This window comes from Conger conger, chromosome 9 (genome assembly GCF_963514075.1).
Source record: "Conger conger chromosome 9, fConCon1.1, whole genome shotgun sequence".
NCBI lineage: Eukaryota > Metazoa > Chordata > Actinopteri > Anguilliformes > Congridae > Conger > Conger conger.
In genome coordinates this window covers 3,054,563-3,074,064 of record NC_083768.1, presented here as the reverse complement: position 1 = coordinate 3,074,064, position 19,502 = coordinate 3,054,563, and the positions used below count along the sequence as shown (strand labels likewise).

Sequence of the window (19,502 nt, the reverse complement as noted above, 5' to 3'; positions counted from 1 at the left end):
CCTCCTTTCCAGCACCCTAGAGTAAGCTTTCCCAGGGAGGCTGAGGAGTGTGATACCAATTGGAGCACACCCTCCGGTCCCCCTTCTTGAAAATGGGGACCACCACCCCGGTCTGCCACTCTACAGGTACTGTCCCCGATCTCCACGCGACACTGAAGAGGCATCAGCCAAGACAGCCCAACAATGTCCAGAGCCTTCAGCATCTCAGGGCGAATCTCATCTACACCCGGCGACTTGCCACTGAGGAGCTTTTTGATCTTCCCTCCCAGATCCGCTGGTATTGATCTCTGTGTGGCTGGTGTTTCCCACCCAAGGCCCCCCTGCCACCCAGCGCACGCCCAGGAGGGGGGGGGGGAAGAAACCCCACTCAAAGGGGAAGTCGACCAACACGGGCGGGGTCTCACACACGCACTCACACCTTTCACTTCCACGCACACAACACCAACAACACAACAAATAACTTTAAAGAAGGGACCGCTGTGCTGGGCCTCATCCCAAAACAAAAAAAAGAAAACCCAACCCCTAACCAATCGGCTGTCTCCCGCTGCACATTAAAGTCTCTGGGCTGCTGGACTGCGCCCCAAACCACTCTGCTGTCCACTACATGCTGGAACTGCCGCACTGTCCGTCCTCAGCGTCCTCGCTGTTCCTCCAATGGGGAGTGAGCTTGTGCTGGCTCCGGTCCTGGTCCGCCCGTTGCTTTTCCGCCGCGTGGAAGACTGTTTCCTCCACCCTCGTCAGGGTGAGTGTAGTCCCACTGTTGTTGCAACATGAGCGGATTTTCCAATGTGACAAAATGGGCGCTTGCCCAAGATTTAATACTCATGATGAGGCAGGGCTACTTTGTTCTTGTCCCAATGTTGCTGTGGTTTGGTTTATTTTTTGCAGAAACTTGTTTTTTTGCTCCTTGTAACCCTCATTTCCCTCATTTGCTGACTGGATTTCTAGCCTGACTCATTTCTGTTTTGTCCTTTGACTGAAATTGGAAATTTGAGTCGTCTGGACTTTGTGTCGTCCAAGATCTGGATTTGTTCCCTTTCCATCATGGCTGGATTTATCTGTAATTTATTGGTAGTTATTTTTCAGTTCTCACAATAGTGTTCATTACTTGTGACTTGTGTTCGCTAGGATGGTATTATTGCTACTTATGGTTGGCTATGGAAGCTGTTTATTGTTCTTACATAAACGCAAACCATTTTCTTGTATTGTATTGTTGTATAAAAAACGGTTTTAAATATAAATCATTGTCAGATTAATCAAATAGGCCCAAATCCTTATCTTTGTTGTATTCTTTGCACTTGAAATTGTACTTCCCTCTAGGGTCTTTCAGTGCACTTATCCCTGCTTATGGGTATGCACTTTGTAAATAACCCAAATATGTTTTGCATAAGTGCATTTTTTGATGCTGTTTTAATATCTAATTTACGTTTTAAGCTTATCCTGCTTTATTTTCCTGAGTATAAGGGCTTTTACTTTGTAACGAGTCTCGCGTGACAGTAAAACTGGAATTGCGCGATACCAGGAAGGAGTTGCGCAATACTAGAGGAAAGACGGAGGGACAAGTTGTAAACAAACTCACGTGGTTTTTCGCTCTCCCTGTGAGTGAATTGTTGGTTTATTAGCACCCCCGAAGAGGCACAAGGTTAGTGTCAATTGTAATAGTGTGATAGTGATATGTGCCATAAATTAGTTTTTATCGTAAGGACTGAATTGCTAATGTTATGGTAATTCACGTATTGAAACTATATGGGAAGCTAAGCATGAATTCCTTTTTTTTAGTTCTGAAAATATACATTGAAACATGAGAATATACAGTACATTCAATATTTGAGAATATAAAACAAAAACCTGAGAACATATAATGAAACTTCAGAATATTGAATGAAAAACTGACAACATACCATGTATTGAAAACTTGAAAATACTGAATGAAACATACATATACACTCAGTGAGCATTTTATTAGGTATTTATTCTACTTGTTTTTTTGTTTTTTTGTTTTATCTGGCACCAGCAATCATTCCATGATTGAATTCCAACATTTCAAAACCTTGAATAAGTACGTTGCACAGAGAGACATCTATTGAGCAATATTAGAAAAATCTGCAGAGCAGTATTTAGACATCACCAGTACGTACATTCACTGATTTAGTATTACAGCAACTTACTCTACAAACACAGAGCCCCTCACTCCTAATACTCTTTCAAATACACACACATGCTCACCCACACATATACACACATACACGCACGTGTAACAGGTGAGTCCGAGGTGGGATTTGAACCACGGCCTTCTCACTTGTCCAAATTATGGACAATAATTTGAATTACACCAGTAATGTGAGGGTATTTCTGGCAAATCAACCCTGATTGCAAAGTAATTTAAGGCACCATGACAAAGATATTAAAATAATGTAAATAGAACATGACATGCCGAAGAAGGCGTATTGCTACTTCGAGGTGTGATACCACAATCTTATATCACAAACTGACATAATTTGGCAAAAATGATATATACGGTTGTAAAATTTAGTTTGTAAGTTTTTTATTCTATTAATAAGTTCCCACCAGTTGTGATACATGCAATATTTTAAAATATTCCTGCAGTGTTTTATTCATAAAGAAGACTAATTTCTCTTATAATGTAGTTACATTACATTATTGGCATTTGGCAGACGCTCTTATCCAGAGTGACATACAGTTTATTAGACTAAGCAGGAGACAATTCTCTCCTGGAGCAATGCAGGGTTAAGGGCCTTGCTCAAGGACCCAATGGCTGTGCGGATCTTATTGCGGCTACACCGGGATCATTTACCTTAACCACTACGCTACAGGCCGCCCCTGCAGTCAAGTGAAATTCAGTAAAAAAAAAATGGTCATACACAAAGTCAAAGTAATCACCAATCCACAAGTCACGCACCCAAAGGTTTGCAGAGCGAGTCTACCCAGATCAATACAAATGTTTTAATAGAAATGAACCAGAAGTGGAAATTGTCGATCTCTGGAAAACTGGAAGCAAAGCAAAATAAAAAGCTTACAACAGAAGATGTGTCATTCATCAGCATGGGAAAAGCCAGAGAATTCAGAAGAGGCAGATGGTAATCGACTGTCACAAGTCTGGTATTGGGTAAAAACTGAGCCTCAAACAACCGTGCTGATGGCAGATATTTAGTAGATACGAAAAAAAAGAATTCTCCTGAATATTTTTTCCAACACAAACAATTCTTTTCATATCTATTCAATATAAGGCACCAATGATTTGAGGCTCATGTGATACCTTCGACCCTTGATGACTTGCAGTAAAGCCAAAGTTCCTTTCAGAAAGCATTGCTATGCATCATGGCAGAGGTGTGACAGAGCCAGAGATATCTCATTGGAAACAACAATGGAGTTAGGGTGGGTGATAAAGGTGTTAGCTGCTGTTGTAATGTCCCAGGCATCTACCAGCACCACCTTCAGGTCTCCAAACACTTTCCTCTGAACCAGGTTCTGCACATAGCCAAACCAGTCACTCAGGTGGGTCATCACTGAATTCAACCCCCTGGTGTTCTCCAGCTTGATGATGATGAGGGTCTGGGGGCTACGTTCCTGGAGCCTCAGGATGGCCTTCCGCATGTTGATCAGCCTCTGGATGAAGATCTCCAGGGGAAAGGGCCTGAAATGCTGTCCCACTCCAATGACCACCACATCACCAAAGACTACTCTGTCTACTTCCCTGGGAATGTACCTGCACTGATCCTTAACCATGTTGTAGACAGTAACAAAAGGATGGCCGTGCATTTTCCACTGGATAGTGATGTTCCTTTTGGGGTCCACAGCCAGGACAGAGGAATGAGTATCATATGGTTTCACATATTTCATACCTGAAACAGCACAACAATGAATGATTAATTGGGTAATCCTGGTGTCCCTTTTAAAAATAGTGTCAGTCACTGTCATTCAGGATCATTATGGGACGTTATGCACACAATTTGAAGATCTGTCACTATACATAAAAATGTGGTACCCATTTTGTATTGGATAAGAGTACATTATCTGTTGTTACTGTCCTTTTATATAGTTGAAGCTGCCATTTTACTGGACCACCTTAGATCATGCATTTGTATGGATTGTCAGCTCTAATTATTGGGGAGTGCCTCAAGGGTCCATTTTAGGGACAGTTTTGATCTCAATCTAAGCGCTTCCGCTTTTTCCTTGGTCCTTGAACCTATGCACTTGTAAATCACTTTGCATTAAATGCATCTGCTAAATTACTAAAAATGTAAAATGTAAATGCTCAGATAATATACAAGCATGATACATCTTTCCATTTTTAAGATGATGATATTCAACTGTATCTAAACAATTTTTAAAACACCTTCATGTCTAGTCAAGGACAACAAGTTATGTGTTAACTTTTCAGCACAGTCTCTGTTAAGATGTTTCCCTTTGTAGCACAAATAGTATATATAACACAAAAGTAGTCACTATAATAATAATAATTTTATGTTACTTTCAATAAATTTGTAACACAAAACATTTGTTGAATATCATCACATCCTTTTTGAGTGTGCAATTAATTTGGAAATATGGAAACAAAATGCATTTTACGCAGGCATTTCATCTCTGGCCTACAAGTGTCCACCCAAATGATCATGTTTATGTGACATCGTACACTGCCATTACCTTTTAGCGTATTCACGAGTGTCTCTTGCCACTGACGCACAGTGGAGTCTCCCATGATTTTCAGCTTCTTGTCCTTCAGGCATCTGCTAATGGCGTCTGCACTGAAGAAGCTGCCGGTCTGGCAGGAGGAGGAAGACCATCTGTTTTTAAAGAAGTAGCCAGTCGGTAAAGGGGACTTCATTCCAAATCCCACCATGCACTTTTCAGTTGGTCTGTGGGTTCCCGCTGAAGGAATGAAAAATAAAGGAGGGAAAAAGAGAGAAAGAAAACATTCTGTTGAAGAAGGTGAATAAACGAGTGGATTGGAGGAAAGTCACACAGTATCATTGATATGAAACACCATTCAGCTAATTGACTGATATTAGCTCCCCTTGTGGATAATCTTTAGCCTGCCTGAGTGAGTGTGTGAGTGAGTTATAAACTAGGTCCATGGGGTGCTTTGCATCAATAATTATTCCTGGATTTTGAACTACCTATTCCCAGATACCAACCGTGAAATAATTGCTATACGTTTTTAATTTGGTAATGTCACATCATTAATAGCCTATGACAGTCTGCTTGGCAGATTTTGAGTTTGGCAGATTCAGAACCCAGACTGGGCATAATAAGCCAATGCGTATATTACTATCACTACATTAAAAGGTACAACAGGTAATTTTGTGCTCCCAACAGTCAAGTGAGGAATTGCAGCAACAAACACCCTCAAACCACACCACTGTTTGTCCCTCCCACTTCTCTATGAATGCGCTAACGTTCCAAAAACATTCCATGCATTAGAACATTGAGTGAAAGGGCGGGTTTCAGCCTGTTCACTCTATGTTCTAATGCATGGAATGTTTTTGAAATCTAATGATAACAGCGATTGCTGGAAAGCCTGAGCATGCCGTCTTTTCGTAGTGATAATATTGACTTTATTGTGCTACACAACACTATTTATATTTTTTGTCTTTTTGAAGTTTTAACTTTATCAAACCAACTACATTATGAGCAATCAAGTTATTTGGCTATGTAACTAGCTGGCTATATCTGCAGTATATATAGATACTGCATATCTGGCAATAGCACAGAGGTTTAAGGATTCCTTGGACCCTTGACTTAAAGCCATTTAGCCGACAAATGTGTTCCATTCCGTATCAGCATAATGTAAAGTGGAATCAAGTCCCACCCACAAATTCCCATAGATGGTAAATGGTTGGCATTTATATAGCGCCTTTTTCCAAAGCGCTGTACAATTGATGCTTCTCATTCACCCATTCAGACACACACTCACACACTGACGGCGATTGGCTGCCATGCAAGGCCCCGACCAGCTCGTCAGGAGCATTTGGGGGTTAGGTGTCTTGCTCAGGGACACTTCGACACAGCCCGGGCAGGGGATCGAACCGGCAACCCTCCGAGTGCCAGATGACTGTTCTTACTGCCTGAGCCATGTCACCCCTAGAGATCTATGAAATGCAAAGAGCTTTACTATTGCTTCTAGGACAACCTGAAATTAAGATATTCAGACACCGATGATGTTGATGGGTCATGGCATGCAAAGGATATGCAACAAAATACTGAACATGGCTACTAATTTACATAACATTCCATTTTCCCGAATACTGATCTAGTCCTACAGGACAGGAAGGCTTTGAACAAACAGGCCAGGAAGGAAGGAAACACCAACCTATCCCAAGTCCAGAAGGCAGCAAGAAATTGAGCACCATATCAAAGAGAGAAGGGACTTGAGGAAACAGTGGAAGAAATCCTCACTGGAGAAGAGCGTGGGAATCAACCTCCTGTAAGCAGACCTAAAGGAATGCCTGGGAAGCTTGTGGGTAGCAGAAAACCTCCGAATTTCACGCAAGAAGAAATTAAGAAATTTAGAACGGCCTGTAGCGTAGTGGTTAAGGTACATGAAGGACCCACTGGTGGTTTGATCCCCAGTGTAGCCACAATAAGCCAAAATAAGATCCGGCCCTTGAGCCAGGCCCTTAACCCTGCATTGCTCCACGGGAGGACTGTCTCCTGCTTAGTCTAAAAAATCAACTGTAAGTTTCTCTGGGTAAGAGCTTCTGCCAAAATGCCATTAATGTAATGTAATGTAAGAAAGAGAGGGCAAGAACATCCTTCGACAAGGATCCCCTCAGATTTGTGAAAGGACTCTTCTTGAAAGGACAACCAGAGATACGAGCAGAGGGTCATACAGCCAGACATGCCACCTATTTCTCAGCCCTCCAAGGTGGAGCGAGGTCGAGAAAGCTGTGAGCTGCGAGGCCTGCTCCATCCATACCGGCTGTACAAAAATGCTCTAGATGTCCGATGATTCCTGTGGAGGCAAATGAAGGTGGAATTGAAGAAGCAAATCATCCCAAAAGCGAAAGAGCAGGGGGGTGGGATTGTCCCAAGAAAAGGATGCCTCGTACATCGACCAATTCCGGCAAATCAATCTGAATGTTGAAGGGAAAATCTTCCCAAAGCATTGATGCCCAAAGGACGACAACCTACCTGAAACAGAACAACTCGATTGGCACGTCAGTACAGAAAGCTGGTATACCAGGCTTCTCAGGATGCTAAGAACACATAAACGTGATATAGAATCAAATCCAGACTTCAAAGAGGGAAGGATGAGATCTGCACATCTTATTCCTGGACTCGACCATCACAAACCTGGTCTGAAACTACTTCCAAGATCTGTAATTCTCCCTCTCAACAACAGAATACATGATTACATGGCAATCAGTGGAAGTGGGAATAATGGCATGGTGCACCATCTCCCCTTTAGCCTTCACCATGGCAATGGAATTGATCATTCAAGTTTCCAGATGGGTCATTTGAGGAGAACGTCTGCAGTCTCGACAGCGGGTACCTCCAATTCGAGCCTTCATGGATGGCATGACCACGCTGACCTCAATCATCGCATGTACCAAGCTACACCCGGGATCGAACCACCGACTTTGCGGATCCCAGTCATCTACCTTAACCACTACACTACAGGGTGCCCAGGGAAGAAAGCCTTGTTAGCATAGACAAGCTTCTTGGCTAGGTGAAACTGTGGTGCCTGCAGTTTAGAACGCCCCCGTCTGATGTTGCCTCTGACCCTGTACGAGGTGCCCAACACCAAAGTCGAGAAGCTGGAGAGAACAGTCGGTGCAGACATCAACAAGTGGCTTGGACTCCCACATTGCCTCAGCAGTGTCGGCGTGTATGGGAACGGTGCTCTGGAACTGCCTGCCTCTAGCCTCACTGAAGAGTATAGATAGACCAAAGGGAGGCTGAACATGACCCAGACCGAGTCCCAAGACATCGTGATACGAGCAGCTGATCCTCGACTAGTGACTGGGAGAAAGTGGGCCGCGTCTGAGGCCATACAGTTAGCAAAATCTGCATCATGTTCGCTCTGCCAAACCCCAGCAAGCCAATGTCAATGCACCTGGAGCCACAGGTACTGCGACTGCTGCCTGTTACCCTGGAAGGAAGGAGGACTACCACCAATATCTCTCCCAGCGCCTGGATTCTCAAACACCACCGCCTTCCTAAGAGCAGGACACTTCCAGTGAAACCATCTGCAAGATTGGAATAGACCCTGCTAGACACTGCCCGCAACTGGAAAATGCAGGTTGATCGAGGCCAGAGGCTCTCTTTCTGCCAGAGATACTCAGGATGTAGGTTGTTAAAGTCTAAGCTTCCCATTAGCATTCCCATGGACATTTGATTTAAAAACTGCTGCAAAGTGTACCTATGAGAAAGTAATAGTGGTTCTGAAGTTCTCTGAGGTACGTGTATCCCATGACACTAGGTAGGACATACAGTAAGGGGACATACCAGGACAACTGACGACTTTCACAGGACCAAAGCTGTTTGTCATTGGTACTCCAGTGTGTTTCCTTCAAAAGAAAGGTGTAAATAATAGATTTAGAGGATTAGATCAGGGACTCTTGGTCATGAAGTTAAAATAATTCCAAATTCCAGAACAGCTAGAGAGTTTCAATTTCTGCAACTTGACAGAAAAGTACTAGAGTGATATTCTAATAATCACACACAGTATCTGCACCTCATACATTTTCTTTTGTTATTAAAAGCCATTATGAATCTAAATTGGACCGTGTTTGTCAGTAGCACTAACTTTGCCAGAAGATACTATGGCAAAAGACCATAACAAACAAATTAACAAACACAAGCACACACGTTAGCTATTGTTAAGCCTTCTACGGTTTTGAGAACACGAAGATAACATTACATTAAAGGCATTAAGCAAATGCTCTAATCCAGAGCGTGTACAATGAAGTGCAAATCAAACCCAGGGACAAGTATGTTCAGAACATCACTAATTGGGAACCAATTGGTGTCTTTTAAAAAGTATCAAAAGACAAATCCTGGACAATGGGCATCTTGTTTTCATGAAGTAACACCTGTCACATAGATCCATACTTATTTAGTCATTTACTTCATTGCTTACTTACTTTATATCAATTTGGAAATAACCCAGGATTGGATTCAGATCAGATCGAGAACTGAAATTTTACCATGTGTCTGAACCAGCGCAATGGCCTACTATTGAGCACACCTGAGTACACTGGATGTTGAGCTTTCTTTAAATGTACTTAAGTGTTCAATTAAATAATTAATCATTTGTCACAATTCTGGGACTGTGGTTGAAATGAAAACCAGTGTACACAGGGGTCCCCAGGACCGAGTTTTAGAACCACTTCTCTAACAGTTTGCATTGTCCACAGACCAAGACTTACCGGCTCAGGAGAAAACGCTCATCATTGGTCATGTTAGGAATTGGACCATTTCCTGACCGCATGGTCCTCAGGGTGCTGCAGGGAAGGGTTTTGGGTGGGATGCAGGCGTAGTACTCCGCATCTTCCTTCTTCCTGTACTCGCAGAGGGGCTTATCCGATTTGAGACGGATGCCACACCGAGATTGCTCCTTTTTTTTCCCTCTATAGAAGACTCCGCTGTATATGATCTTATCATAGTTGTTTGCACTGATTCTCCTGAGGATCCCAACTGCCTCAGAGGAGTGCATGAGAATCACAGACACCAGTACGTCTCCAGGCCAGAACAGGTGGAAACTCACACGGTAGGAGCCATTGAGCAGGTCAGTGACTTGTCCTGATGCAGAAGCCTGGAGTTCGGGAGAGTGGATCCGGGCCAGGATGAAGTCGCCTCCATGCGCTTTTGAGTTCCCCCTGTAGTCCTTCACATTCACCTGCACGCTCAAGGTGTCCCCCACACAGTACTGGGCTCTGGGCTGCTCCAGGTTGACCACACTGTTTTGGCCACTGGAAGAGCTTTCGATAGAGCTGAAGCTTTTGGGAGATTGTCCAATATTGAACGCATTATGTCATCCACAGACATCTCTCTGAATGGAGTTGCAGTTCCATTCAGTTTCACTTCAGGCTCCTGTTTGAGAATAATGAAAAACTCAATGGTTGCTGAAATTGAGGTTCATCAGACGTTTGATCTGTCATCATAGACTTAATAATCTGACCCCAACCCCTCCTCACCACCCCCAGTTAATTATTATTGGTTGTCTGATTCATTGATAGAGGTCCCAGTATGATGTAATGATGTCATATTCAGAGTGAGGTCTGCTCTGAACAGACAAAGAAGTCTCAAAATATGTGCAACTCACCCATTTCACCTGCAAGCTGTTGGGGTACAGTTTACCCAATACAACCTGAGGGCAGAGAGAATTTAATTGAATTTGGTGTCTCTCTGTTCCTCTATACTCTGCACATACACACACATCACATGCATGGACTCATCCTCACACACATACAGAAGCACACATCACATTTCAAACATACTGAACCATCCCAGTGAGCTTTCAAACCTAGAAAAACACCGCAATTGAAACACCGACCATAGTATCCCTGTATCGTAAAACATCAGTTCAGCAGTGTCAGGGAAATGAGATTCTGTTTTAAATGGCAACTTCTTTAATGTTTGGCACTGCATACAGAACATGTACATTTAAACAAGTTCATCAACATTTAAAACTCCTCACTTATCCAAAGTAAACTAGAAATGTTTACTTTGTTTACACAGTGTATACAGTGTATTACACACTTTGCATATGTTAGACATGGTGACTTTTACAAACTCAGCTCACAATAAGAAATTAAACTGCTATTACCATTATAGTTGCCCAGTTGTAAGTTCTAGAAAAATAAACAGAAAAAAACCCAACAAAAAGTATTAATAAAAGTGGTGTCTTGATCAACAAGCTGTTTCTGCATCTTCCAGGGACAATGTGTACTGGTTGAGCACTCTGTGAAAATAGATAAAATATATACATTTTATTGATTGTGTGACTGATGGGAATGAATTTTCTCTTGACACTTGACAAAAAAGCTTTTTTTTTCCATTAAAATTATTTGATATAAAATGTCAAGAGAATTAACCTTGCCGTTTGTTTTATTCACACATATAAGTGTTTTTGTAAAGCATGCCCAAAGTGTTCAACAAGCTCACCAGAAAGGATTACTCTTCACGCACTATCTAACCAATCTGCATCATATTTAAAATGGGACTTTACTTCAAAATTAGGTTAACCAGAGCCCCTTTAGCCAGTACAATTACAGATTTATCTACAGAAATTCAAAATCCTGTAGTTATGCATGTCTGTATATTTATTCTGCTATGTGCAACAACAATATTCCTACACTGTCCATCACCTGAATATGAGACACTATACCTTGTTGGAAAGGGGAGGAAACCCCGAACAAGAAACTTGCCATGTTCTACCAAACTGGAAATATATAGGCAGGACATGGAATAAAAGCCAATGTGTTTATTCATGCAACTTCTGAATTGTATATTTTTGTTCTTATATTGGAACATGATTTTTTAACATAGAGAAATGGTATCAAGGATTGTTTGAATATGCCTTTTATTGTCTGAGTCTGTGGCAAGTTTTTTTGCCCTGCTTTGCAAATAAGAGGCTGATAAGCATCTACACTGCTGTTCTCGCTAGCGTCTTTTTAACAATCTGGTACTGCCATTTTGCAGTTTTTACGTCACAGTTTTTTATATGTACAATATGAATATGAATGCAACAAACAACCACAAGGGGGCCGAGTGGATAGGGTTAACCACGCTCTGATAATAATCCTTTCAGATACTGCGGAACAGTGCAATTAAAAATAATTACATAATTAGACATGCATTTGTAGCAGTTACACATTAAAAAAAAATGGTGTAATAAAAGTATTTGACTTTCAGATATCCAGTGTCCTAATAGCTATGTATTAATTTTTTATCTAATCAAATCAGGAATCAATTTAGCTTTCTCACATTACAGAAACTTAGATACATACATACATACATACAATACCGATCGGGTATTACAAAATAATGCAAAAGAAATAGTACATTTTATTAATGACAATAAATGAATTACCATGGTTGCTCAGAAGAATGAGTAAGAACTGAATGTAAGTTTTCTTTGGATAATTATGTGTCCATCTCACAAAACAGGGCTCTTCTTGTGGATGTTCTGGGTGATATGGTTTTCTGTAAAACAGGTGAATCCATAAAAAAGTAATTATGGTGTTGAAATTATGCTGAATAATCAGTCAATCTTGATAATTGGGCCAGAATTGTGATGTATGGTCTAATTAACTCTAACTAATGAACTCACTTTGTGAAACCCAAAATCTTGAATGTATCCTAAAATGGCAAACTAATTGGGCTAACTGTTGTATTTAATTAAACTAATTTAATTGCATATTTCTGCCTTGCACAACAGTCCAGACATGTTGGGGTGCAGAGGCTTGATTAATAAAAGGCCACCCAGCCATTAGCTACTGTTTAGTTTAGCCTGCTCTAAATGTATGTGTTTCTGTTATTATTTGAATATGCCTTTAGCTGTGTAGCTTATTTATGTGAATCTGTTCGCCGTTATCACGTATGTAACGTGTGGAGTTAATCACACAAGTGTTTCACTCCTAACTACGAGCACAATGTCCTCCACCCTCTTGTCTGGAGACAAAAAGGGTTACTGGTGAGCGTGCGTGCACACACAGACGCACACACATCCCTACCTTAGTCAGCATTGTTCTCCGTGATTAGATTAGTCCCTCTCTACTCTGTGTGTGTAGTTTTGTTTAATAAATTATTTCATGAAATAAATTATTTAATAAATTATTTTATTAACCCTGGTGTGTTATGCTGGGGGGAACAGAGGAACCAAAAGCAGACAAGGGTGAAGAAAAATGGCAGATTTAATTCCAAAAGGGGCAGACAGAGCGGAGTCAAAAACAGGCCAGGGTCAAAAACCAGGGGGTCAGTCCAACAAAGCAGAGGTACAGATATCCACAATGCAAAGAAGAGTCCAGGGAAGCAGGCAGAGGTCAGAACCGGAAATCCAGATAAACAAGGGCAAGGGCAAGGGCAAGGGCAAGGGTAAGGACTCAGGGGCAAGGGCAAGGGCAAGGGCAAGGAAACAAGGAGGCTAGAACTGGGGGAAGGAATCAAGGGCTCAGACAAGAAAACAGGACAAGACCAACTAGCAGCGTGCAACTGAAAAGGACAGGTATAAATACACAGGGGAATGAGACAAACTAGGCGGGGCATGGGAGTGAGGGCGGTCTAACAAATAAACATCAGGTGAGACACATGAAAGGGTAATTGGACAATAACGAGGGGAAAACAAAAACACGGACTGGATTCACAAAGACACACATGTAATACAAACGGCTCCGGACTAGAGAGTAGACAATTGCAGAGAATCAGGAGATGCGGAGATACAGAGAGACAGGTGCGAATACTTCACTAAAACTAAGCAAGTGATAGAATAGGGAGGCGGAGTTACAGAACAGAATTGAAACTGGAGATGCATTAGTAAGTTAGTTAAGTGATTTAAATTACAAATACCCAAAACTAGTGAATATTAGTTTGTTAGTTTGACAAACATATTAGTGTGTGAGTATAATTAGTACTGTACAAATTCTATGTTAGTTGGGATTAGTATATTAGTGCTATGTACAAACATGAAATGGAGAGAAAGCAGGAAGTAAGGAATGCAAGATTGGAAAGAAGATTGAACCCCGGAACTACCGCAAACACCCGACAAGGGAGTGACTGGGCTAGAAATCATTCAGACTCAGACATCACAGGGGAGTGACTGGGCTAGAAAACATTCAGACTCAGACATCACAGGGGAGTGACTGGGCTAGTAAACATTCAGACTCAGACATCACAGGGGAGTGACTGGGCTAGTAAACATTCAGACTCAGACATCACAGGGGAGTGACTGGGCTAGTAAACATTCAGACTCAGACATCACAGGCGAGTGACTGGGCTAGTAAACATTCAGACTCAGACATCACAGGGGAGTGACTGGGCTAGTAAACATTCAGACTCAGACATCACAGGGGAAGACGAGTGCAAAGACTAACAAATATAAACAGAGCACCAGACATGAATATGAAAAATAATAAATTACAAGAATAATGATAATAAACAATGATAAACTAACACACAGAACACAGGAACATAACATTACCCCCTCCCCTAAGAAACGCTCTTGGCGTTTCATCAGATACCCATGGGGAGGAGGAGCAGGGAGGGTGGGAGGAACAAGAGAGAAACGGAGAGCACAAAGGAATGGGAATGATGAGGGCAGCAGTGAGGGGAACTGGGTAGGGTCTCGGACGGAAACGAGGGTCTCGGACGGAAACGGGGGTCTTGGACGGAAACGGGGGTCTCGGACGGAAACGGGGGTCTCGGACGGAAACGAGGGTCTCAGAAGGGAGCATGGGTCTCGGACGGAAACGGGGGTCTCAGACAGAAATGAGGGTCTCGGACCGCAGCAGGGGTCCCGGAAGGGAGCATGGGTCTCGGACAGAAACGGGGGTCTCGGAAGGAAACGGGGGTCTCGGACGGAAACGAGGGTCTCGGACGGAAACGAGGGCCTCAGACGGCAAACAGGGGTCTCGGAAGGGAGCATGGGTCTCGGACGGAAACGGGGGTCTCGGAAGGAAACGGGTTTCTCGGATGGAAACGAGGGTCTCGGACAGAAACGAGGGTCTTGGACAGAAAAACGGGTCAGACGGCAAACAGGGGTCTCGGGGGGGAACATAGGGTTGCAGTATCCTACCCTACTAACCTTTTCATTGCAGTTATCTACCGTCCTCCAGGGCCCCTGGGAAACTTCCTTGATGAGCTAGACACCCTTCTCAGCTCCTTCCCTGAGGATGGCACCCCACTGATTCTCCTTGGAGACTTCAACATCCACCTAGAAGCCTCCCAGTCTGCTGCCTTCCTACCGCTAATCCACTCCTTCGGCCTCTCCCTGCAACACTCTCCTCCAACCCACAAGGCGGGCAATGTCCTAGACCTTGTCTTTGTAAGGAACTGCTCATGCTCCGATTTCACGGTTACCCCTCTGCATACATCTGATCACCACTTCATCTCATTCTCCCTCCCTCTTCCTCCCCATCCTCCTCCCCCTCGTCCCACCCACACTTCCTCAGCCCGCCGTAACCTCCGCTCCCTCTCACCCTCTTCCTTTGCCAGCACCGTCACCGCCTCACTCCCCCCTCTCGAATCCTTCTCCAAACTCCCCGCTGACTCTGCATCTGCCACCCTCCTTTCATCTCTCTCCTCCGCCTTTGACTCTCTCTGTCCCCCTGTCTCAAAACCACCTCGCACATCCCCTCCCAGTCCTTGGATATCTGACACCCTCCGTACCTCCAGGGCCAGCCTCCGCGCAGCGGAGAGGAAGTGGGGGAAATCCAGAGACGCTTCCGACCTCATGACTTACCAGTCTCTCCTGGCGGCATTCTCTTCCGATGTCACTGCCGCCAAAGCAAAATACTATCAAACGCAAATTCAGAACTCTGCTTCTAACCCCCGGAAACTTTTCTCCATTTTCTCCTCTCTCCTCAACGCACCGCCTCCTCCTCCTCAGTCCTCCTTCGCTGCTGATGACTTTGCTGATTTCTTCGATGAGAAGGTCACAGTCATCCGCAGATCCTTTACAACCACCGCCCCCCTCACTGTGCCCTTCCCCCCCTCTAGGCCCATCCCTTCCTTTTCCACTTTCTCCCCCCTTACGGACTCTGATGTTTCTCAACTCCTGCTCTGCCACCGCCCTACAACCTGTGCCCTTGACCCTATCCCCTCCAAACTATCACACCTGACATTCTCCCATTTGTCACCTCCCTTGTCAACTCCTCCCTGTCTTCCGGCTGTTTTCCGGCATCCTCCAAGAGGGCCCACATCACTCCGCTGCTAAAAAAGCCTACCCTGGATCTCTCCATCATCCAGAACTACCGCCCGGTATCTCTTCTTCCTTTCCTTTCTAAAACTATAGAACGAGCCGCTTCTACTCAACTTTCTTCCTTCTTTTCTAACAACAACCTGCTAGACCCCCATCAGTCTGGCTTCAGATCGGGCCACTCGACAGAGACTGCGCTCCTCTCCGTCAGTGAGTCACTTCATGCCGCACGAGCAGCCTCCCTCTCCTCTATCCTCATTCTTCTAGATCTCTCTGCTGCCTTCGACACTATGGATCACTCCATCCTCCTGTCTGCCCTGTCAGCAACGGGCATCTGTGGCACAGCCCTGGACTGGATTGAGTCCTACCTCTCTGGTCGCTCCTTCCAGGTTGCCTGGGCTGGTTCGGTATCGACACCTCGGCCCCTCGCCACAGGAGTTCCCCAGGGCTCAGTCCTTGGCCCACTTCTTTTTTCTCTCTACACTCGCTCCCTTGGCCCTGTGATCACTGCACATGGGCTATCCTACCACTGCTATGCGGACGATACCCAACTCTTCGTCTCGTTCCCGCCGTCTGATACGCAGGTTTCAGCCCGTATCTCTGCTTGCCTGAGGGACATCCAGAGCTGGATGGACAACCACCATCTAAAGCTCAACCCAGGTAAAACTGAAATGATATTCATCCCTGCTAATACCTCTCCCCATCTGGATCTCTCCATTTCTCTCGGGGATACCACACTCACGCCGTCACCCAGTGCAAGGAACCTCGGCGTGGTGATGGACAGCAGACTGTCCCTTTCCGAGAACATTGCGGCGGTGACCCGGTCTTGCAGGTTCTTCCTATACAACATACGGAGAATCCGCCCCTTTCTCACCCCCTACTCGACCCAGCTCCTGGTCCAGGCGATGGTTCTGTCCCGCCTGGACTACTGCAATTCCCTCTTGGCTGGCCTCCCAGCGTCCGCCATCAGACCCCTCCAACTCATCCAGAATGCAGCAGCTCGTCTGGTCTTCAACCTTCCCAAATACTCACACGTCACCCCCCTGCTTACTTCCCTCCACTGGCTGCCTGTCATGGCTCGCATCAAATTCAAAACATTGGTGCTAGCCTTCCAAGCAGTTAAAGGGTCTTCCCCAGCTTATCTGCAAAAAATCATCAGACCCTACACCCCTGCCAGACCTCTTCGTTCAGCCTCCACAGGCCGCTTGGCACCTCCCCCTCTCAGAACCTCCACCTCATGCTCACGACTACTGTCTGTTCTGGCTCCACGGTGGTGGAACGAACTCCCCGTTGAGGTCAGAACTATAGAATCTCTCCCCACCTTCAAGCGCAAGCTGAAGACGCACCTCTTCAAGCAGCACCTCTCACCATCCCTCCCTACCTCCCTGTGAACCTTAATTGTTGTCTCTGTGACTTGCTTTGTGTATCGGTATTTTTAGTTGGCTAGGTAAGCAGTGTTTGGATAGTTAACTTTGGTGACTTTTGCTCTGTTTGTTTGTTTGTTTGTTCAAAAAAAAAAAAAACAAAAAAAAAAAAAAAAGCCCCTTGTCCTTATCCTTGTTGTACAGGTAGCAGTTGAAATTGTACTTACCTCTAGGGTCTTTCAGCGAACTTATCCCTGGTTATGGGTATGCACTTTGTTGTACGTCGCTCTGGATAAGAGCGTCTGCCAAATGCCAATAATGTAATGTAATGTAATGTCTCGGAGGGTTCACGGGGGGAACATGGGGTCTCGGAGGGTTCTCGGGGGGAACATGGGGTCTCGGAGGGTTCTCGGGGGGAACATGGGGTCTCAGGCGGGCACGGGCCTGGGGTCTCTTTCTTCTTGACCAGGAGGGGTCTGGAGCCCAAGTCAGCACATGGGCCGGGGCCAGAGCCTGGGACTGGGCCAGACCTGGCGCAGGGGCCAGACCAAGGTCCTGGAGAGGAAGCGACTCAGGGGCCCGAGACGGGGCTTCTCCGCCTGCTCCGCCCCAAGGTCCTCGGGCTGGTCCACGGCTCGGTGGGGGCGGGGCACTTTGGAGCCAACAAGACGCTCCACCGGCTCCGACACCGGTTCTACTGGCCGGGGCACCGCCTGGACGTCGAGCTCCATGTGCACTGCTGTGACGCCGGCACGGCCTGTAAAGGGCCTTCACACGGCCCCCGAGTGCACAGGGAGTAGCCATGTTGGCCTTGTTTGCCCGGGGCAGGGGTAAATTGGGTGGAGTTATCTTCCCGCCCTGTGTCATAATGTGGTGTTCAAACAGGTTGTCTGATCTGCTATTTAAAAAAAATTGTCGCCCGACTAGTTTGGTCAGTCTGCCAATGTTGCTGTGAAGAGCATTACTGTTAGTCTGTTTTAATAAAACGAAGCCGCCAAGCGATTCGAAAACGCCGTTATGTCTCTGCCTCAGTCTTTGGATCCAGCGCTCGCCACAGTATTTTTAATTAAATTTAATGTGCACACAGACGACAGATACGGAAGCCGAAATCTTTTGGCAACAATTGTATTCATTGAAATCCTACATTTGTGGTTAGATATTTCAGATAATAGTACTTATTATTAATGGCAGTTATACACTGCTTCCCCTACATATTTGGCGCTGTGAGGACTGAGACTTATACATTTCAAATAATCACTGTTTCGTAGAGCATAAAAACCTTACATTATTATTATTATTATTTTATTTTTATTTAAAAAAAATTTTTTTTATTATTATTATTATTATTGTTATTGTTATTATTATTATTATTATTATTATTATTATTATTATTATTATTATTATTATTATTATTATTATGATATTATGATACTATAATGTTTTATACTTGTTAAACTGTGTTTGTGTCATATGTCGAATGTTTCCGCCCCGTAACAGAAAAGTTCCTCGCAAGGAAAATAAAGTACTTTTAATTAAATTGAATACGCACACAGACGACGGCAACAGCTGTTAAAGTCTTCAAAAATATCAGTAGTATTATAATTCTTATTTTCCGTTTTTCTGTTCTTTTCTAATAGAGCATAGGCTACGATTTGGCATTAAACTATTTGATTATTGGCCCACCTAATTATGTTGCTCCACCAGCCTATTATGTTCTTAACTCGCGATACAGACTTGACGAATGTCCAATGCAATTCTTGATTCGGTAATCATTTAATAGCCCACACTGCAAGGTGTGAGCAGTTTGCGCAGTCTAATGTGTTCGCTTGTTCACAAAACATAATCTTTATGTTTTCATTTCCACTATTAAACATACATTTCAGATAATAGTACTTATTATTAAGTTATTTGGCGCTGTGAGGACTGAGACTTATACATTTCAAATAATCACTGTTTCGTAGAGCGTAAAAACCTTACATTATTATTATTATTATTATTATTATTATTATTATTATTATTATTATTATTATTATATTATGATACTATAATGTTTTATACTTGTTAAACTGTGTGTGTGTCATATGTCGAATGTTTCCGCCCCGTAACAGAAAAGTTCCTCGCAAGGAAAATAAAGTACTTTTAATTAAATTGAATACGCACACAGACGACAGATACGTACCTTTTGGCAACAGCTTTTGGCAATAGCTGTTGCCACACCACTGTTAAAGTCTTCAAAAATATCAGTAGTATTATAATTC

At 43.9% G+C, this 19,502-nt stretch overlaps 1 protein-coding gene across 1 annotated transcript; it reads right to left on the bottom strand.

Annotated features, from left to right (window-relative positions):
* Window positions 1-3,330: 3,330 nt before the first annotated feature.
* On the bottom strand, window positions 3,331-17,975 carry LOC133136685 (NXPE family member 2-like). Its single transcript, XM_061254334.1, has 4 exons — window positions 17,740-17,975; window positions 9,393-9,962; window positions 4,666-4,805; window positions 3,331-3,863 (listed from the first exon to the last, which is right to left on the bottom strand). Exons 1-4 carry the CDS (start codon window positions 17,973-17,975, stop codon window positions 3,331-3,333), a joined length of 1,479 nt encoding a protein of 492 aa, XP_061110318.1.
* Window positions 17,976-19,502: the final 1,527 nt, after the last annotated feature.